This window comes from Pyrgilauda ruficollis, unplaced genomic scaffold (genome assembly GCF_017590135.1).
Source record: "Pyrgilauda ruficollis isolate IOZ18807 unplaced genomic scaffold, ASM1759013v1 scaffold22, whole genome shotgun sequence".
In the NCBI taxonomy this organism is placed as follows: domain Eukaryota; kingdom Metazoa; phylum Chordata; class Aves; order Passeriformes; family Passeridae; genus Pyrgilauda; species Pyrgilauda ruficollis.
In genome coordinates this window covers 6680862-6701971 of record NW_024521428.1, presented here as the reverse complement: position 1 = coordinate 6701971, position 21110 = coordinate 6680862, and the positions used below count along the sequence as shown (strand labels likewise).

General features: G+C 42.8%; 1 protein-coding gene across 3 annotated transcripts in view; it reads left to right on the top strand.

Moving 5' to 3' along the window:
• Positions 1 to 15941: 15941 nt before the first annotated feature.
• Positions 15942 to 21110, top strand: part of SLC9A7 (solute carrier family 9 member A7) — a 69186-nt gene continuing 64017 nt past the window's right edge. Inside the window, exon 1 of one of the 3 annotated variants that reach the window (XR_005955234.1) lies at positions 15942 to 16326. Coding sequence is in view for 2 of the 3 variants with exons in the window: in XM_041468541.1 (XP_041324475.1) it covers positions 16056 to 16326 (271 nt within the window). In the remaining variant the exon portion in view is untranslated. The remainder of the gene's footprint in view (positions 16327 to 21110) is intronic. The other 2 variants (XM_041468541.1, XM_041468540.1) reach the window with 2 other exon arrangements.

The window sequence follows — 21110 nt, the reverse complement described above, 5'->3', positions numbered from 1 at the left end:
ACCTGCAGCACCTCCATCCCCTCTTTCTTTTTTGACCTTTCTGTTTACAATGGAATTCCCCACTTTTTTCTCCTCACTCCTCTCTCACCCTCACTGGTACGTAGTGCTTTTGCCCTTCCTTAAATATGTTTTCCCAGGAGTGCTACTGGTGTTAGTGGTGGGGCTCAGCCATTCCCCATGGTGGGTCTGTTGGAGCTGTCTGGAAGTGGCTGTGCCCAGCATGGCACATTCCTCACCGAGACCACCCGTGCTGCCAGCACCTGGCCACCTACAGCCGGTCCATACCCACTAATGAAACTTCTGAGACATTCTGTGTTAAACATTTGTGCTGTAGGAACAGAAAGGATGAGAATCCAGGAAATGTGGCTGAAAGCTGAGCAGGCTGAAAGGCTTGTCCAGCTCAGGGCCCTGAGGACAGCAGAAAGGAGGAAGTGAAACCAATTGCTCATAAATGGTTGCTAAGGAGGAGGTGTGACTGACACTCTTTTTGGCATCATCTGTACCATAAAACCGTATGCCTGGGCAGTTGTGAAACCTGCTCTGAGCTTTTGAAGATGCAGTTCAGGTCAATAGCTACCCTCAATGCCACCAAGCACAGTTTTATGTCTCAGTTGAAAGGTGGATTTTCTCTATGCCATTTTCCTGTGTTTCTTGGGCACTGATTTGCTGATCTTCATCTAATCCTCTGTGCCCTTGCTCCTTCCTCCCAAATTTTGTCTCTAACCAGGACACACAGTGTGTCCAGCTAGGACGGTTTGAGACTGTTTGCAAATGCAGGAGTCTGATACACCCTCACCCCTTCTAAAGCCTAACAGCCCTCCCAGACCTCTGTATTTCATACAGATTAGCAAAGCTCTGCAGCGTTTAGGCAACCAGGCCCCTCTTCCTGTGCATCCATTAAAAAAAAAAAAAAAAATAGAAGGAATAAAAAGCAACATTTGATACCTTTTTGTTAAAACTAAAATATCATTTAATTAAGCTAAAACTAACAAACCCTAAGACTATGTTACCAGAACATTGTTATCTCACATCAATTATTGGATTACCTGTTGTGACAGAAAACTTTGTGTGTGTAAAGAGACTTTCCCTGCTGAGATGCACTGAGCTCTCTAATGGAAATATCTCACCACTGCTGTAGTAATACTTCTAAAAGGCATTCAAGTGCAAGAAAAATAAAGTTACTATTATTGCATTAATGAGAAGATGCAAGGCAAATGCAAGTTTTGGAGTTGGGGTTTTCCCATTTTGCCATGACCAATATACTTGTTCTGCAAAATTATCAGTCCCATAAAAATACAGGACTTATTAATGACTGTGGCTGATCAGGAGAGGCCGTAGGTTTTATTCCTCTGGCATAATACAACCTCTCAAGCTCTAGGGTGTTTCCTGACACCAAAGCTCCAGAGTACTTATTCTTGAGCAAATTAATATTACTTGTGATTTATAACCACATAACTTCTCAAGAAATCACAAATGCATAGCTCAGTTCTTCATTCTCTATTCATCTGCCAGCCAGACCCAACTCTCTTGGCTTCTGAGATTTGATACAATCATAGCCTGAAGTGTAGTAATACAAGATTGCAATAGTGTCATAGTCACTACCAACCATGACTACACTCACCTTAATTCCAACAAGCTGCTGTAATTAGTGATTTCCCTCATGGGGGTGTTGTGAAATATATCGAATATAGAGTTTTGTGATCTCCAGAAGTGATACCCAGGTAACTGAAAAGTAAAACATTGTCTTTGCAAAGATTATATGCTAAGGTATTTGGTGAAAGAGACTTGTTGTATCCATGACTTGTGGGTACACACAGCTCGCAAGGAGCCTTTCAGGTCTCTGCTGTCCTTCCCAGGGGGGCAGTGATGCCATCCTCGGGCAGATGGACAAAGAACCTGCATGGGCTATGTCTCTGTATGGATGCCTCTTATCCCCACACTACTTGGAAGTGCTTGCATGCCACAGATAAGATTCTAACTGCCTTTCCTCCTATAGTTTGAGTCTCTTCTGCATTGCCCAAAAGCACAGAGAGGGAGTTCTCAGTAAACTTCAGGACATGGAAACCTGCCCAGATATTGGGCAGGTATCTTAAGGAAGCACGAGCTCACTGTGTGCACATCTGCACTTCTCCTATCATGGGCTAGAATCTGTCTGTCTTGGTGGTGTTGGAAGCCTGACAAAATGCACAAAGCCAACTCTCACAGCCTTCTTCTTAATGAGATTCATTGTATTCTCTGTGTGTCTCTTAAAGCTCTTGTAATCATACCTTTGTGACAAAATTGAAGTGTGTTTTGTTTAAAGCAGGTTTTTAGTCATGTTGGTTATAGAGAAGACTTTGAAAATATAATTTCTAAGTCATGAAAATAAAGAAAACAAAAGTTTAGATACTATCACTTTCTAAAAGCTCCTTTTGTGTTTTCTACCAGGAAAGATTATAAATCCTGTGTTTGGGATCCTAGCAACTTATCTAAAATTGATATAAAGCTTCATAAAGAGTTCCTAATTAAGATTAGATTAATCTACACTCATACAAAATTGTGAATTACAGATGAATCCTTCCACAGTATACAATTCCTTACATAGTATTCAACAGAAAGGAAGGGAAGGATACTTTACTGCTGGGTTCACTCTCTGAGGCTATGTTTTCATATGCATTTAAGACAGAACTATCACAGAAAACATCCCTTGCCTCCAGCAGCTTATTCAAGTCCCCAACCACCTATGCAGTGGGACAGCACAAATATTTGTACAGACTTGGTAAATTGTGTTGGGAAACAGATGAATGTGTAAAACAACCATTTCAATCAGACATCTGTGCATTTCAGTCTCATATACTTTTTTCCCTTTTTTTCTTTTTTTTTTTTTTATTTTTCATAAGAAGGTGACTAATATACAGACAGAGTCATTACATACTACGAGATCATATTGGCCTTTTTTGGTCTCTTTAGCAGATTCTCCACTGCTGGAGATTCTTGCCAGACTGAACACCAAGAGAAGCTACTCTGCAACTTGAGAACAAGTAGGGCTGAACAAATAATATGGCTAATTTTGTGACAAGATGTACTAGAATATTTTTTGCATTGCTAATGGTGATTTTGGAGTAATGTCCTCCCCATTTTCAAGCAATATATGGCTTTTCAGCATCTCCTTGCATACAGAAATTAGCCCGGGTCACCAGTAACTGTGCTGAATCACATTACTGCTGGTCAACAAGGAAATGCACTCTTTTTTTTGTAGTTTTTTGGGTAGCTGTCCCTACCATAGAATCTGTGATATGCAGCTTTGATGCTGAGATTCTTTAAGTGGGAACAATGGATAGGTGTGCCTGTGCCCCAGGTTACTGTGAACTTACCTGATGGGACAAGGAAAAGCACAAACAGCACAAACTGAATAGTTAATGTTTGCTAAGCTGCTTGTTCGAAAATTACCTTCCACCTACTTCCAACAACAATTACCTTCCCTGTAAGAAATTACAGCTTGTCTACAGATCTTTTCCTGTCGCTGGTGTTCGGAACCAAGGTGAGCAGTGTTCTATGCAGTAGATGAGATACAGACAGACAGCACAATATTTTAAATCATTATTAAAAGGCACCACATAGAACTACAAGTCATTTTAGAAGTGTTTTTTACTGAAGATACAAATAGTCAATACCTTTTAAAAGGCATAAATAAAATACTGTTTTCTGAAGGAACGAAAGACTATATCCTAATATTAGCATAAAGGACAGCATAATGCACACTACAAACTCCACACTCATTCTGAATTTTGCTTAAAGCCACCTCTGAGACAGAAATTCTGCAGTTGGAAAGGTCACAACTGGCTTAAGGGTTGCTAATGTAGTGGGTGCAGTTACCCAACAGAGCACAATTGAGTTTTCAGCTATAAAGCATATTCTTATGCAACACTTACAGGTCGATAGATCTCACACAAGAGTCTATATCCAAGATCCAGTTTTGTGATATGAAGAGAGCTGCCGTAACGAGGATATTGCTCAACATTCAGATTGCCAGAAAGCCTTGTGTTCTGTCTGAGCTTCTAGCTGAAGCAGACAGACACTTCAGTTTAATGTTAAATGAAAATGCAATGTAGTTACATCAGAGTTTATGAATTATATGTCTTTAATTCATGATTAATAGGGCAACAATTCAGAAAACAAGCTGCAGTGCTGGTTCAGCAAGGCATGTGTGCACGTGCTAAAACCTACAGATTTCAGTGGGATTTGAGGGAGTGTGAAGAGTTGGGCTCATAGTTAAAATTAAGATGTGTTTTAACAGCTTGCTGCATCATAGCCCAGTGGCACTTAAATTTTTCCCAAGCTTAGAGTTATCTCTTTTTTTTTGTGATAAAAGTGAGAGGTGCTCTGATTGACCATGTATCTGAGTTAAAATTTACAAAATCATCTGCCAGCATCTGTCTCCAGGTGTGTGTCTTTATCCTTTGTCCAGGTCTCTAGCATCTGACGCTGGGGGGCTCAGAGGAGCATTGTTGCAAAGGTAGGGTCATAGAAAGTTTCCCTCTGTCATAGTCCTAATGCAGAAATGTCCATAAAACTCTTGAGTAAAAGTGGCTTGCTCTTATCGCTTGGCGTTTTAGAGCCTTTTTGACTGCACATTCTGTTTCTTTGGGGTTTCTTGCTTAGTGTCTGACATAATACCAATCCTCTTTCACTGCTGGTTTCAGCTGCTGCTGTGGAAAAAGGATTGCTGAGACCTGGGATGGGGGCTGTCCTCCTAATACTGGTGCAGCAGACCACGACAATTGGAAGCGGCAACGTGTTAATTTGTTATTGCACAATTCATCATAATTTGTCTATCTGAAGTTTCATTTTACATTGTTGCACATTTATTGGTGCTCTTCCAATCTGAAGCTCTTAACATTAGTTTTGTGGGATGTCTCTATCTATGGTGCCAACCTGCCATGCATATCGTTCTTGTGGGTGAGAACAGTGGCTGTCTGATGCTCCCAGTGAGACTGGAAAAAAGTGGGATCCTCAACAAAAATGTAGGCAAAAATCACTGATCTGAACCTTGTAATCCTGCCAAAATATGCTGAAAGGCTGCAGTAAGGCAGTAATCTGCCTACATTAACTTTAGGGAATTACACAGGAATCTATAAGCATGAGCAGCTCTCACACAGGTTGAGACTTTATAAAATTTCATCAGCGTAGTAATGAGCCAGTGATTCAGATCTAAACAGCACATTTAAATATTCAGTGTTAACTGTGAAAAAATCCTGCTGTTAAAGTAAACAAACACAGGATTCTATTTGTTTTGCCTTTTTTTTTTCCATTTCTGTCTTTCAGCAGAATGTGCAATTAACATTCTAGACACTGTTTTTGGAAATAGTGCTATGTCACTATAAGACTCTGAGGAATAAATTAGTTAAACTGTTGATAATACAAAATAGCAAGGGATACTGCAGAGACAGCAGATGGAAAGAAAAACTGAAGTAATTATTATTGGGAAGAGATTAAACTCTAGACCTTGCTTGGCTATTAGGAAGACTTACACTAGGACTGGTTTTCAAATAATGTATTTTGCACTGAAGGAGCAAAAATGTTCAGTATAGAAATCAGTAAATAAAATGTTCAGACACAGAGGAACTGAAGTGGAATGAAAGATATGTTCTTTTGCAAAATAGACTCATTCACTAGAGACAAGTATAAATTCTAATATTGTAAGGTGAAGTCCCAAAGGAATCCTGTGATCATAAACAGGGTTAAGTACACTACACATGACCTGCATGTAGTTAGGCAAATTGGTCCAGAGTTAAAAGTGAAAAGAGGGGAAACACAGCCAAGTCATGAGAAACTGATGCAGGGCTGGTCACTGAGCAATGTGAAAATGGTGAATATCTTTGATTTAAGGCAAATTAGGTAATTCCTCATTCAACCTTCTGCTGTTTTGATGATTCTCAATTCTTCTATTTTTAGGAGCTCCAGGGTTATTCAAACTGCAGTAACCTCTCTAAAAACTTTCATCCAGAGAGGCATCAAGACAAAGCCAAATAAAAAAAAAAAAAGAACCAAAATCCAATAATAACAGCTGAGTTAGGGACTCACACTTTGCTCTGTTTCAGACCTATTAACCAGGACTTATGTACCCAGAACAAAAAATCTAATAGTTGTCTCTGGTTTTAATTATATAAGGAAAAATCTGTCTCTCCTGTACTTGTTAGTGGCTGAACAGGCGAGTGATCAAAAAGTGTATTTTTTTTTTTATTTTTCTGTTCACAGCTCCCTGGAATCCATTGCTGCCAAACAAGCTAGAGTCCTGGGCACCTCAGCCATAGTTTGGTAGGCCTACTAGTTAGATATGGGGCTCTGAGTTTGCCACCCAAAGCAATCTTTTTGTAAGCTGTGCAAAAAAAAAGTGGGGGAGGCAATTAATCTTTGATAAGCACTTTTGGATGATAGCTAACCAGACCTATCTCAACTTCCAAATTTTTTTCTTAGTAAAGCAAACAAAGAGCGATGAACACAGACATAGACACCAAAATTTTAGGGAAGGCTGTTTTAGATTAATCACAGTTCTTATGCTCAATTTTTGTCATTAATTATTTCCAGGAGTTCTCTCTAAGTTGTAGGTGCTATACATAAATGAAACCATAGTCCATGCCAGAAATGGCTTACATCTGGAAAGCAGCTAAGTCAAGTCAGCTCACACACACAATAAAAGGTCAAATCAATTCACACATTAAAGACCTGCCTGCTATAACAACTCAGCTTCAAACAACCGGTTAAATTATACTCACTTGTTATTTATAAAGTTGACATATCTATTGAGATAAATATAGTCAGTAAATAACCCTGGATCATACCCTGAAACAAATCCACTTAAGATCTTATTCAGGCATACAAAAAGATGTTAGAATTTAAATGACTTATGATAAACACAATATTAATTTTCTGGATTAAACTGGCTTGAGGTCAATATTGCATTGCCTATTTAAAATTATTTCTTTTTAAAATAATTTACTTTGAAGTCCTTCTCTCTATTTACACACCAAAGGACTAGAGAGTAAATAATAGAAAGCAACAGGAATATAATTAGAAAACACCAAAATAGCCCGGCACCATGAATGTAAAAGAAGTGCACTAGAGAAAAACCCCAAACCAGAATGTGAGTGAAACCAAATTTAAGAGCAAATGAAAAAAAATACGCCTTCCATAATGAGCACTTTACAAAAACGTGATAAATAAACACTTTATCAAAATGTGCATCTCTCTCAGTTATAGTAGAGCACTGAAATAATTTTGTTGGGTGGCTGTTGGGGACTGACTCATTGCACACTCTGCATGTCTCAGGGGGCACAGAGTATGATGTTTGAGAAGAGAAACCATGGGAACAGGCTCTATAGCTTTAAAGAACCTAATTTGTCTGTCTCAAGGTGTCCAGCAACCTCCTGTTTGTTGCACCCAGAGGCTGCATCATGAGAAAAGGCTTCCCCAACCAGTCCTGTGGGAAAGCCTGGCTTCCTAATCACACAGCTGATTAGGTTCAGGGTTCAGTGTCTTCCGTTGCCACACTTGTTGCCATTTCCACCCCACCTTCATGTCAATAGCTGCTTTCTGGCAGACCTGGTCCTGCCTTTCCCTGCTGCCAAAGCTGATATCCCAGGCAGTAGAAGCAGATAATTTCTACCTTCTTTTTCAAGGTGTGGGGATTCCAGACCCTCTGAGAGGATGTCAGCAATGACGCCTGCACCTCTTCAGTGAAACAGAACCCACAGAAACAGGGAATCAGAACATTATTGTTCTGCTGATCTTAACAGAAGTCCTTACTCCTCTTTGACTTTCTGAGTCAGTGCACTGAGAAAGCACTACCAATTTTACCTCCTGGTTCTCATTGTCATTCCTTCTTGCACTGGTGTTTCCACATTCCTTATTTCTCTACATGAAGATACTAGCAGGGGGGCTGGTTTTGGCCAGGATAGAGTTCATTTTCTTCATAGTAGCTCATGAGGGAATGTTTGTGCTGGAAACAGTGTTGATAGCACAGGGTTATTTTCCTTCTTGCTCCACAGTGCTAGCACAGAATCAAGGCCTTTTCTGCTCCTCACCCCACGAGGAAGGAGGTGGGGGGTGCACAAGGACTTGGGAGGTGACACAGCCGGGACAGCTGACCCCAGCTGGCCACAGGGAAATGCCACACCATACAGTTTCATGCTCAAGATGTAAAGCCGGGAGGAACTAAAAAAACAGGGGGACATTCAGAGTGGTGGCATTTGTTCTCCCAAGTCACTGTTATGTGTGATGAAGCCCAGCTTCCGTGGAGACGACTAAACTACCTGTCTCTGCATGGGAAGCAGTGAATTAACTCCTTGTTTTGTTTTGCATAGCCTTTGCTTTCCCTGTTGAACTGTCTGTTTCAACCCAAGAGTTTTTTTCACTTTTACCCTTTTGATTCTCTTCTCAATCCCACCCTGAAAGGAGTGAGCAAATGGCTGAGTCAGGCTGAGCTGCTGGCTGGGGTCGAACCATGACACCAGGAAAGATTAATGACAATATGTTATTAGCTGACAGTGAAAACATTGCTGCAAAACATTCACTCTGCTGAGTGTTTGGAATTTTTGCTGAATTAAAAACTTTTCTCATTCTTATCCTGGCAATGGGCCAAAACTGGGGCTGGCATAAACCTGGCAGTAAGATGGGGTACAGCAGCACAGAACTGTCACATATGTGATCGTTCCTCTGTGACCTTGGCTTTTCCCCAGCAGCATGAAACTGCTATGTGTGACTTTGGCAGTGCCTTGGGCTTAATACCACTAGAGGTCATGCAATGTACTTATTATCTAAGCTGCTTTTGGAAAATGCTCTAATACTCACATCAAGTAGATGTATTTGTACTCACAGTATTTGCAGACACTGCTGTGGCCTCTAGATGTCCCAGCTTTGTATGCAAGTAGTAACTACACCACAATAGATCACCCCACCTGTTCTACTGCCCAAACCTGGAATTTATCTTGACTAGCACACAACAGGGGAAGCATGAGGAACTGGGAATATGCAAATAATATTAAGAGGAAAAACCTTCTTTACCGAATGAACTACTCTATCTACTAAATAAGGAATAAGTGGGTAAAGACAGTGCAGTATAACATCAAATCCTTCCTTATGATACTGTAGGTGGCATCTGTTCCTACAACAACAATTGTGCCTGACCTGACTGCTGTGATGCTGATTCCACCAACAAATCTGTCTTGGATTTATCCTATCTTGGGGTTACAGCCTGCAATTATATTGATTGCACCTCGAAGCAGCTGACAACTTCTCTCTGTCATTTGATTTCAGTCTTTTCTATCTTTCTCCTCTTTACCTTTGATCAGCAGCCTAGCAATGAAACAAACAAAAACCACCCCTATCTGCATCATCCACATGAAAGCTCTATGTCCAGTGTTTTAGGGAGCTGTTAGATGTCTCATTCTGTCACAGCTTGGCCCAGATTCATTATCATAATTTTTCCAATAGCTACAGATCTGTGGTGAGAGGGTTCACCTGTGGAGCCAGCATGCTTCCCTTTAGAGCTTCCCATTGGTATTAGCCAGAGTCCACCAGAAGCTAAAACTTGCCCAACAGCACAGCCTGATCAGCCCAAATTTGCTTTTTATTGGAAAAAAACAACCAGCTCTCAGTGCTGGCATCACCTGGTCTTGTTTTTGACTTATGTCTAATCCTCGTCTTTCAGCTAGGCAGCCACTTCTGCCTCCCTGACTCAGATTCTCCCAAACTGAATGGAACCTGAAATGAGCTGGTATTAGTCAATCAGGTTTTTGGTTTCCACAGTATTAAAAATTCACAAATAAATTTGGTTTTGAAACACCACTCTCAGACTTTTGCCAGTATGGAAAACTCTGGAGATTAATATAGTTGTTAAATTAGATATTACATTCACCATCTCATAATTAATAATGTAATCTCATTTTATCATCTATTGATAATTTCATCAATGTCTATAAATATCTGAAGGGAATTTGTAAAGAAGGTGGAGCCAGGCTGTGCTCAGCAGCAGGACCAGAGGAAATTGACAAAAACTGAAACACAGAAGGTTCCCTTTGACAATCAGAACAGTTTTTACTCTGAAGGTGACTGACCACTGGCACAGGATGTCCAGAGAGGTTGTGGAATCTCCATCCTTGGAATTGTTTAAAGGATGTATGAACATGGTTCTGGCCAACCAGCTCTAAGTGTCTTTACTTAAGCAGGGGGGTTGGGCAAGATGGACTACAGGGATCTCTTCCAACCTTGACCATCCTATGCTTTCCAGCCAGTTAGCTGACATTCTTTCTCTCCCTTGGTTATTTCTAATTTATGCAGAAAATTGCTTTGATTAATATGAATTGACTGTATTTGTATACTGTTATTAATTCAGCTCAGCCCTTTCAGGAGAAATAGAGCCTAAGCCAGCCAAGTTATACCTCCTTACCTCTAGTTATACCTCAAACCCCTAGGTTTCTTTCTAAACTGCAGAGCAGCTGTTGTCCAGCATGATGGGAGTAATTTATCCATGGGTGTTTTAGGATCTCGTATTTCTAGGAAAACTTGTTTTCCTGTAGGAGAAACTAGAAGTTTCCTGTTTGATCACATATTTCCAGAACAAGAGCAAAAATAAGCACCTTCAGACATAACTTCTCAGGACAGATCTCACCTTTTTCTGTTCAATGTCTCACCATGCCTCTGGGCTGCGTGATTCAGATGAAGCCAAGATACTTAGCATAACTTTACTGACTAAGATTTGTTTTCTAGCCTGTGCAATGCCAACAGGCATACATATTAAACATAGTCAAGATTTAATGAAGCATAATTTTGCCTTTTTGTTTCTCTACCAAGAAGAGAACGGGGGGATATTTTTTTCTTTTGGTCATAACATTTGGTATAATTGTGTAAAAATTGAATAGAAATATTTTACAACAAATTTGAATGCCACAACACTGTACCCATGTTTTTCCCTTTATCTCCTGCTTTATGCTTCTGAACTGCATTCAGGGAAACCTTTTGCAGAGGCTGTTTCTGGTAGCGGTCAACTGACAGCTGTCACTGATAGAGCATCTATGTGCATGTTTGCAGTTTCAAATGATGGTCACATAGCCCCTTCTTTTGTGCACAAGGTCAAATCATAATTCACAAGCCTCAGATGGGGCTCACTTACTCTTTTCCATAATGTTTTTTCAGACTCTTCTGGCACAGGTTGAGTTGCGGCACTTGTTGAGCTGTGATATTCACCTGTTTTAATATTTATGGGGAACATGGTGGGAAGTGATGAGTGATGAGAAGAATGATTGCTCAGCTTCTTCTTTGAGTGATTACAACTTTGAAAGTCATGACCCTGATGTGCACCTGGTAATGAAAGGGTAATGAACTGCCTTCTTCTGAGGAAAAAGAGACAACTTGCTTTGCCCCTAGTAGAATGACACTTGCTGATATCACATACAACTAGAAGGGGAAATAAATCTGTTTGGGTACAAGGGAGATGACAGAGCACTCTTACATAGATAAATTTTCTAGTCATATCCCTCTCAGACACCTTGAAAGTTTATCATGACTCAAAAGCTGTGAGTTGTGGCTGCACAATGAGTGACTACTGCATCCTGCAAATAGCACAAAACAGCTTTTACACTAGCAAGACTTTGTCTACTGGAAAGGCTAATTATGATTTCTGCACTTGCATTGATGGAAAATGGCAGTTCTGACATTTTCTCAGCTATATGACACCTCTGCAGAACTGGTACAAGCAGAGAAATATGTCACAATTGTTATCACTTCCAACAAGCTGGAGATTTGAAAAGAAATGGTTTTCAGTAAAAACATGACATGTTCTTCAGAATTCAATTGCAGAACACTTAGTTGTCTTTAACCTCACATCTCAATAGGGTGTGGGGTTCTGGGGTATGTGGATATCTCACCCAGACACAGAAGAGTTGCCCACAGGATGATCCCACTGATGCCAGAGGTCAGCTGTAGGTTCAAAATGGGTTGGCATTTTAAAACACCGTGATGGGAGGGTTTGGCTTAAAAGGGAAGAAAGGAGAAACAAGGGGGAGAAAGGAGTGTGGCTGACATGGCAGCTGCTCTACAAGGCTGACCTGACAGCTAATCAACTTGTTACTGAATTCTGGATTAATGTGCTAGAAAATGTGAGTGTGCAAAGGCAGTTGTATAAACATGCCGTGTATTAAGATAAGGATTTGTTTGATTTTCCATTTTTTATAAGCCCAAGCAACAGCGAGACATTTCTCTACCAGAATCAGTCCTACCACAGCGTGTTAGATCAGTGAAAATCTCAAAACTGCTGCTTTCAGCAGCACAAAGGGCCAGTTTCAACAGACTTGCATAATACAGAAAAGGTCTCAATAGAGCACCAGTTCTCCAGTGTGATTGACAAGGAGTGGATGATGTTAGCACCAACAGTTGGAGAGAGAGTGATTGAAAATAGGACCTTGCACTTGCCTTACATGGCATTATTCAACTCTGGGAATAAGAATAAACCCAAAGTGTGTATCAGTTCATGTGATAACAATGACTTTCTTAACAAACAAAGCTATAAAAATGCTGAATGGACTCTTTGATGGTGCTTCTGGCAGAATGAACATTTTAATTAGACAAAACTGGTAGGCAAAGGGTAGGCTGAACCATATTGGTCTCTGTGGTGTTTTGGCCACACTCCTGTGATTCAATCCTGCAAGTCAATTACAAACTATGTACAAATGTAAATACTTATTAGCATTTAATACAAAAATCCTCCTACATCCCTCCAAGTATGGCTGAACTCTGTTGAATGATATTTTGTCCTCTGACCTATTTCATTGCCACCTTATAGTTTAGTTTGAAGCTTTTTATACCTCTGTTTTTATCCACTTGGCCTTCCATCTCCCAAAGCACACCTCATTGTTTCTGCCTCAAGATGGGCCTCTCAAACAGCAAGCAGATCAAAGACCTCTGCCTGGGTCCAGATCATAATTAACAAATGGATAGAAAGCAGGAATAGAATCAAATTACAGTTTTGCTAAGCAGGCAGGCTGACTTCTGCAACATATGTGGTGGCTGTCAGGCAGAGGTCCCACCTGTAGAGTACATGAAGTTTTAGTGCAGAACAGCTTTTGGCAAGACCTGCCAAAAACAGTCTGGACCAAAAACTGTAACTGCAGGGCTATTACAGTGATGGAGCTTCCCCTTGAGGTGAGATTACTGATGTTCCCAATGGACTGAGAACAGCAGGGAGACCTGGGAGTTACACCACTGCGAGGAGCCGAGCTGTGTCTACACAACCCTCTTACAAGATGCAGCCTGGTTTACAGAGATGTACAAAGCTCTACCTGATACCTTTTCTCCTTAGTTGATAGCGTGCACTCTAGATGATTCTGTTTGAATCAGTTTAAGTATTTATGCATCATGATACCAGTCCATGAGTGCAAAGAGACAGCAAGTTATGGCCTGTACAAATCAAATATGCTCTGCATATCAAGTTCCCTGGCAACAACTTATTAGATGGAACACTGAGTTGAAGAGAAGTCAATTACATCACTATTAAACTTTGATGCTCTGCACAGACAGAAACAATCATGCTCCCATGACCATTTTGCATACAGGATTTAGTTACACCCACTCAGTCCAGAGAAAGAATAAGCTGTACTCACCTTTTGCACACAAGAGTAGTGAACATTACATTTTTAATTTGATAAAAATAATTGAAGGACAGACAAGGTGATACCTGTACAATGCATGAAAAAGCCTGGTAAATGTGAATGTGAGGATTTAAAGCTTGAGCTGATGGTAGCACTGACACATCAAACCATGGATGAATGCTTTCCTCCATAAACAACAGAGTTCAGCTGAAAAAAAAAAAAAAAAGAAAAAAGGAAAATTTGTCTACTATCCTTAAGTATTAAAACAAATGCCTGGATATTTCTCATTATTGCATGGAGAGCAAGAGCCATAGTATGCAGTGAGCTGTAGAAGGATAAAACACAGGTTACTGGTGGAAGACTTGTCAGGAAGTAACTTAAGACCCTGACTGCAGCTCAGCTGAGAGGTGGATAAAATTACAATACACATGGAAATTGTCTCCTTAAAAAGAGCCATCATGTAGTGACAGACTTTGCCCAGCACTATGCAGCACATAAAAAACAAATCCACAGAGAAGAGCCTGTTATTGCTATCTCATTTTTTATTTTACAACTTTATTAGCATTACACATACTTAGCACTGTAGTACATAACTCCAGTCTGCTAGGAGGTCTGTAGGTTGTTATATCCTAAAGATATATGTTACATTGTGTGTAGATTGTATATCCTAAAGATACACAGTAAAGATTCAGTGGTATAATGCTCTCATTATACCAGAAATGTTAATTTTGAATATGAGATTTAACATAAGTCAGCCTTGAGGCAGTAATTTTTAATGGTTCACATAGGTTTAAGAGCTAAGTCTTCAAGGCAAATTACTTCTTTTCATCTCTAAGAGGCTTACAAATGATGGCACTATCAAAGTAAGCTTTCAGCCCTGCACAATCAAATATTTAAATATAATTGCACCTAATTACATTGGATTTTTAAGATTGTTAAGGAGGGTTTGCATAAATACTGTCTTTAAAAGGACTACATATAAATAGAAGTGTAGATTTACATAGCTGTCATCTTGAAATGTTTATAAAAGGGAATTTCTAAAAAATAGCATATAACACAAAGACAATTCCAGATGCACTAGCAGGAGATAAAAGTTTCTTGTGACTAGATCATCCCAATAAATACCCTCAGAAACATGGCAACAATGTCAAGAAAGAGCACAACACTAAAGGAGATAAGACCTGGCATACAACTAATTAAAAATGTGGCCAAAGTTATTGTGCTTTCTTTTTATGCAAAATAATGGCTAAAAAAATACATATTAGATGTTGTGATTGAAAATAACTCTGGGAGAAAGGCCCCAGGAGCAGAAATGTCAACACTGTTTACACCACCACTGGAAGCTGGGGGATATTCCTCTGGTAGAAAAAGGCAGAGCACTCTCCTGCCAAAGCTGGTTAAACAAAAAACCAAAACCAACCAACCAACAAAACCCCAAAAGAAAAACACAAACATAGTTTTGCAGCTGTTTGTATTCCTTTGAACTCAAACAATTTCACTGCTCAATGTTTCATCTGTTTCATCTTTTAAAGTGGTTGTGACTCGTTTAAGAAAAAGGAAAAAAGCTAAAGGAGAAAGTGCTGATTTTGGGGTTGCTTGCAAAAAGTGACTTTTCTGTCCTTTCCCTAATTCGAGATGATTTTCAAACAGTAAACATATGCACTTTTTCTTTTCAGAGAAAAAAAAAAATCCAAATGAAAATTGCTGACTAGCTCTCTATTAATTTCCTACAATTGTCTTGTTTCCTAGAAGCAGATGTCCAGTAGGATGTACCTGGATGAAAACCTCCAAGTCAGCAATTTACGTTTAGTAAATTTTCCAAAAAAAAAAAAAAAAACAAAAAAAAAAAAAAAAAAAAAAAAAAACAAAAAAAAAAAAACCAAAAAAAACCCAACCCGACAGCGCTTATTCCCTGCCAGATCTCACTGGGCCGTCCGCTCCTGGCCCATTTCGAGCCCGGCCATGCAGGGCGGGCTCTGGGGCGATGATTTCCAGCACCGCCCCGGTGAGAGCCGCTCACAGGTTCACAGGTTCGCTCCGCACCGCGGGGAGGGAGAGCGGCGCCGGCCCCACAGCTCTGCCCGCGCCACCGAGGCGGCACCTGGAGCTCCCGGAGCGGAACCGGCCCCGCGGGGCGGGGGAAATCTCGCCACCCCTACACCTCCGCAGGGCGGGGCTGGCCGGGCCGGGCACGGGGGGAGCAGCGACACCGCGTCCTCACGGCGGAGCGGCGTTCGCTGCCCGGCCGAGCGAGCACCGGCGGGGCTGCGCCTTTAAGGGGCCGGGGGAGGGAGCGGCGGGCGGGCTCCTGAGCGCCGGGGCCGCTCCCTCCCGCCGTCCTTCTTTCCCTTCCCCGCTCCCTCCCCCGCCGGCCGGCCGGGCGGGCGGTGGGCAGTGCCCGTGGGCCGCCGCGGCATCCCGGCTCTCGCAGCCATGGCCGAGCCCCTGCGCCGCCGGCTCCCGCTGCTCTCGCTGCTCCTGCTGGCAGCCGGGGGGCTGCGGGCGGCGGAGCGGAGCGGCGGCAGCAGCAGCAGCGCCATGGAGGAGCTCGCCACCGAGAAGGAGGCGGAGGAGAGCCACCGGCAGGACAGCGTGAGCCTGCTCACCTTCATCCTGCTCCTCACTCTCACCATCCTCACCATCTGGCTCTTCAAGCACCGGCGCGTCCGCTTTCTCCACGAGACCGGCCTGGCCATGATCTACGGTGAGTCCCGCCGGGGCCGCGGCACCGCCCGCGCCTCAGCCCCGGCAGGTGCCGGGAGGGGCGGCGGAGGGCCCGGTACCGGCCGCGCCCCTCCGTGCCGCCGGAGGAGCACCGAGCCGCGGCGGCTGGCGGACGGCAGCGCCCGGTAGGCCGAGCCCCGGGCAGGGGGAGCCGCTCGCCGCAGAGCCCGACGGTCTCCGCCGGTGCTCCTGGATCCCCTCCCCTCGCCGGCGCCTTTCCTGGGGCTGGGGACAGAAGGACACTGAGGGGGGACACGCGGTCCGCAGCCTCCCGTGCGGCAGCGGCGCGGCGTCCTGCGGGAAGGTGCGCCTCACCGCCCGGCTGCCGGGGACAGCGCTCCGCTGACCCTCCCCGCCGCAGAAAGGCAGCTCGCCGGCCGTACTTCCAGCAGCATGGAGTGCCGAGCCGTGCAGGTCATGGCAGAGATGACTTTGGAAAGCGCCATCGGCTGCCCTGGCCGCGCTGTGGCCGCGCCACGCGGAAAGGAGCGTGTTCAGCCTCCGGGTTTGCTCCCTGCCTGTCGGCGCGCTGCTGTCACCGGCGGCCCGCGTTTGCGGATCCCGACTGACCGCAGTGACACTGACCAGACACCCTAACACTGTCTGCGGCTCATCCCGAGCCCTCCTGGTGGAACGAGGGCTCTACTGAGTTGAGTTCGCCCACTCCAGGCCCCTCTTCTCGGTGGGTGTGAGTAAAGGGAAAGTACATCCCTCAGGAGTAGCTGTGTGTCTCCCCTGCGTTTGTGGGGCTGATGGCCCAGAGGAGCTGGGCTCTGCAGGATGATGTTAATGGTGCTGTTCTGCTCTCCCTGGTGCTGTCAGTGCCTGGCGCAGAGGGCGGCAGGTGAGCCCGAACTGGGGCCGCAGAGCCCTCGCTCCGCTGGGAACTCCACGGTTGTGCTCGGTGCGCAGTTTGCTACGCAGAGCAGAGTGGGTTGCGGTGAAGAGCAGCCATCCATTTGAAAAATAATTAGTCTGCTGGTGATTGGCTACTGCCATAAGCGCCGGGGGCACTTCTCCTTCGCCAGCGGAATCTGTTCCTGCTGAACCATGTGAAACACCTGCCCGATGTTGGTCGGGATAAGCATATTGAGGGTAACCACACGTGAGAAATTCAGCACTCGAGGGGAGGGGGAAAGTGAAGCATTTCCTCCCCGATGAGTACTACTGCTCTTGAGAGCTATGTGATTGCTTGCAAAGCAGTGGAATTTTCCTCTACTGATGCTTCCCTTAAACCATCCCAATTTGCTCTTAGTCACTGATCGCTTTGCTGCACTGCTGTGTACTTCACATATGCTCATTGCTGAAAACTGACAAATTAACAACTGGGCATATAAGTTAGTTATGCACTGGCATGATACTGCTTAGCAGCTAAAGAGTGCCCAGGAGACAGTAGATTAACTGTCTGTATTGATCGGAAAAGAGACAGGGTAAGGTGGTATTGAAGATGTTTAAATATTACCCTAGCGTTGTCACCTTTGGAAAGTTCATTTATTATGTTTTATGATCACTTTAGTGTCTTAGTTTATGCTGAAAATCTTGTGTATGTGGGTGTGTTAATGCATGCAGTACAAGTGTCAGGGCATCAAGGGCATTTGGGTATGTGTTTTGATGAGCTGCGTGGGAAATGAGAAATTGTTCAGCTGGAGAGATTCTGCCTCTCATTAAACTCAAATTAGTTTGCTCTAACACGCCGTTCCTGATCTGTGAAAGGGTTGTTAGGTTCCCAATTTGATGTGCAAATGATGAAATTTTGTCTTAGGAAAGGCACTGTGTTCCATCTCTTTCAGCCTCCCTGGCAGCATCCAAAAAAGAATAACTGGTTCAAACTGTTACATTTTCTGGGTGTGCCCTCACTTAAATAATTTTGCTTTCATAGATTGTTCCCCAGCATACTTGCCTTATAAATGAGTCCCTTTATTATATCTAAATACATGCTGTTCGCCCTCCCAAACAAACTGACTCTTGCCTTTTCATGGCAAACATCCTAGGAAACATGTTTAGTGTGTTCAGTTCCTACCTAACGTGGTTAACCTCCATGCTGGTAAAGCTCTGCTGAGACCTGGCTTCACTTTAACCTTTCACAGACTTTCTACGGAGCACAAAGAACAACACTGCAAGTGCCGTAGTAACTTTCTGTTATACTTCTGCTAACTGGGCTTAAGTCTCCTCTTCCTCCCTTGTTGTTTAAAAGACAGCAGTTAAACTGATAGATGGGTTTCTATTTTGCTGATAATTTGCTGTCTGGGAGATGCACTTTTAAAAAAAACTATCTATTTAAAGTGCATATGTTTGATCACTCTGCCTTAAACACAAAATTGTAAGGCAATACATCAAAGAGAGTTTGTAGTCCTAAAAGCACACATATCTATTAGTGCTAAATAGAATTGAATTCTAGCATTGAACTGTAACAAGGGTGCTGCTCTGGAGAAGTTAAATACTAGCAAGTGTCAGCTGCTCCAGCAACAGTATTGCTAATATTGCTAATGCAAGTTATTATGGAACAATTAAAAAATCCAACACAACCCAAGCAAACACCAATCCACTACAGAGAAATAATGGAACTGAAACTTTGCTGACACATGTATTTCAGCTAGTGATAATGATCATGGTGCTTGCTGTTCTTAGTGTTGGTCTGAGTTGGAGGATAAAGTATTCCAACATGTTTTTCCTGAAGAGGTTTGGTGGCGACTTTGTTTTGCAGGCTTCTTGGTTCTCCACCAAGAAGCATCACCACATAGCAGGAGCAACAGGGCATGGACTGTGCACTTGGACAGCTCAGGGTGGACTTAAGGGTGGGAGGTGATAGTGGCCCCCCAGCTGGTTGCTCCTTAGGAGGTAGCCACCCGGATAAGTAGATGTCTCCCAGCAGAAGCAGTGGTATCACTGCCACTAGGCAATTACTTTGTCCCTTTTCGTAAGTGGTAATTTGGGCAACTGGCCACCCATGAATCAGCATGGGTGTCAGTCCTGTCAGGTACCTTCTTGTCTGTGGGCCACACATGCTAGTGCTGCAGATGAAAGTAAAAGCAAACTGGACTTGGGTACAGTGAAAGAAAAACAGTATATGAAGAGGAACATAATACTTCTGTTACCTTTTGTGGAACACAAATGGGAGAGGAGCTGTAAATCTGCAGGATAAAAACATTATATCTGTTCTGCAATGCTCTGTATCAGACTACGTTTCTGTATCCAGAGTAGATACAGAAAAGGTTTATTTTTAGCTCATCTGGCTGCAGCGCTCACTTTTAGAATTCTAGTATCTATCTACACACACTAGAGATGACCTAACTCATTTCCACTGCCAGCAAAATAATGTCAGTCTTCGTTTTTAATAAGCCACTTTGACATAAGCCTCCTAATACTAGATTTAGGATCATAACTGAGCACCCAGTTTTGAGAACGTTATCCTTTCTCTGGCAACCTGCTTGTTCTTCCTGAATATGATTTTAAATCACTTTGTTACAGGCTTTTAAAGTGAGTCTTGCTCAGTTTTTTGACTGCTCAGTCTGTTTTAATTGTAATGCAAATCTTTTCTCTGAGTTTGCTTTATGGTGTGTGGCTGGGTAGAAAAATTATAAATTCTTCTTTTGAGAGAAATTTAGAATACACGCTATATAGCTTTAATTAACCAGCATGTATTTCAGATCTGCCCTTCAGGCAGGGGTAGTTGGATAGCTTATAATGCTGGTGTTTCTGAAATATCTTTGGAGTACAATCAATCTGTAGTCCTCAGGGCAGTGATTTTGGGTTTCTTTCTTTGTTTCTGTGGGGTTTTGTTGTTGTTTCTGTGGGTTTGGGGGTTTTGTTAATTTGTTTCTATAAGGGTAGTGTATTTAATTAAGATAAATTAGTTCATTTCTATGTTTGTTAATGTCATCTTCATGAGAAGTTCTGTCAAATCAGCACCAGAATACCCTCTGATCGTGATGTAAGACAAATAAGAGAAAAACAGCAACTTGGATTTCTTTTGTGTGAGGAAGCCTTTGGTGGCACATCTGGCTGTTAAAGCTGCTCGGCAGCACCGTGTAATTGTAGGAACCACACAGAGGCTGAAGAGGGAAGGTGGTCATCTGCATGTCCTGTAATCATCTGACTTAAAAGTTATCACAAACAGATGCTATGTCTGTGATACTGCAGAGCTCACACACCTGCCTGCCTTCTGCTCCTGTGTGAGCGCTCTGGCTGTGTTGGCTGGAGTGTGCTGAGCTGAGGGGAGGTCTGAACCTGATGTCTGCTGCACAAGCTTGTTGTCAGAGTGAGGTGGTTCCATGGCAGGTGAATGTTGCACATGTCTGAGCCCTGTAAGAGCTGGAGGTTATCCTTTGTCCACTTCAGGAAATTGCTTTTGGAACCACTTCCAAATTTTCTTTGCTGCTTTGCAATGGAAATATGTCTCTAAATGGGTCTGCCAATGATTCTCCCTGAAAGAACACAAGGACTGAACTCCTCTGTAGATGCAGAGCATCTGCAGCAAGTCTAGTAACTTCTGCTCTTGGTGCAGAGGAGAAAACAGAAAAGGAGATGGTGAGGGAGTATATAAAAACTATCAAGTCCAACAGGATGCCCAGAATTATTTCTCAGGTGCTGATGGCGTCCCCATCTCAGTGCTTCTTTACTTAGTCTTTAGGGGTCTATGTTTTTGGCAAGAGGTTGATGGGAGAGAGACCTGGGTTCTCACCTGTCTCCTTTTTGTTTGGTAAAGTAGGCCTTTGTTTTAAGGATGGTGAGAGAAAGGTGATAGGGAAGGTTTCTTTGGCTGTG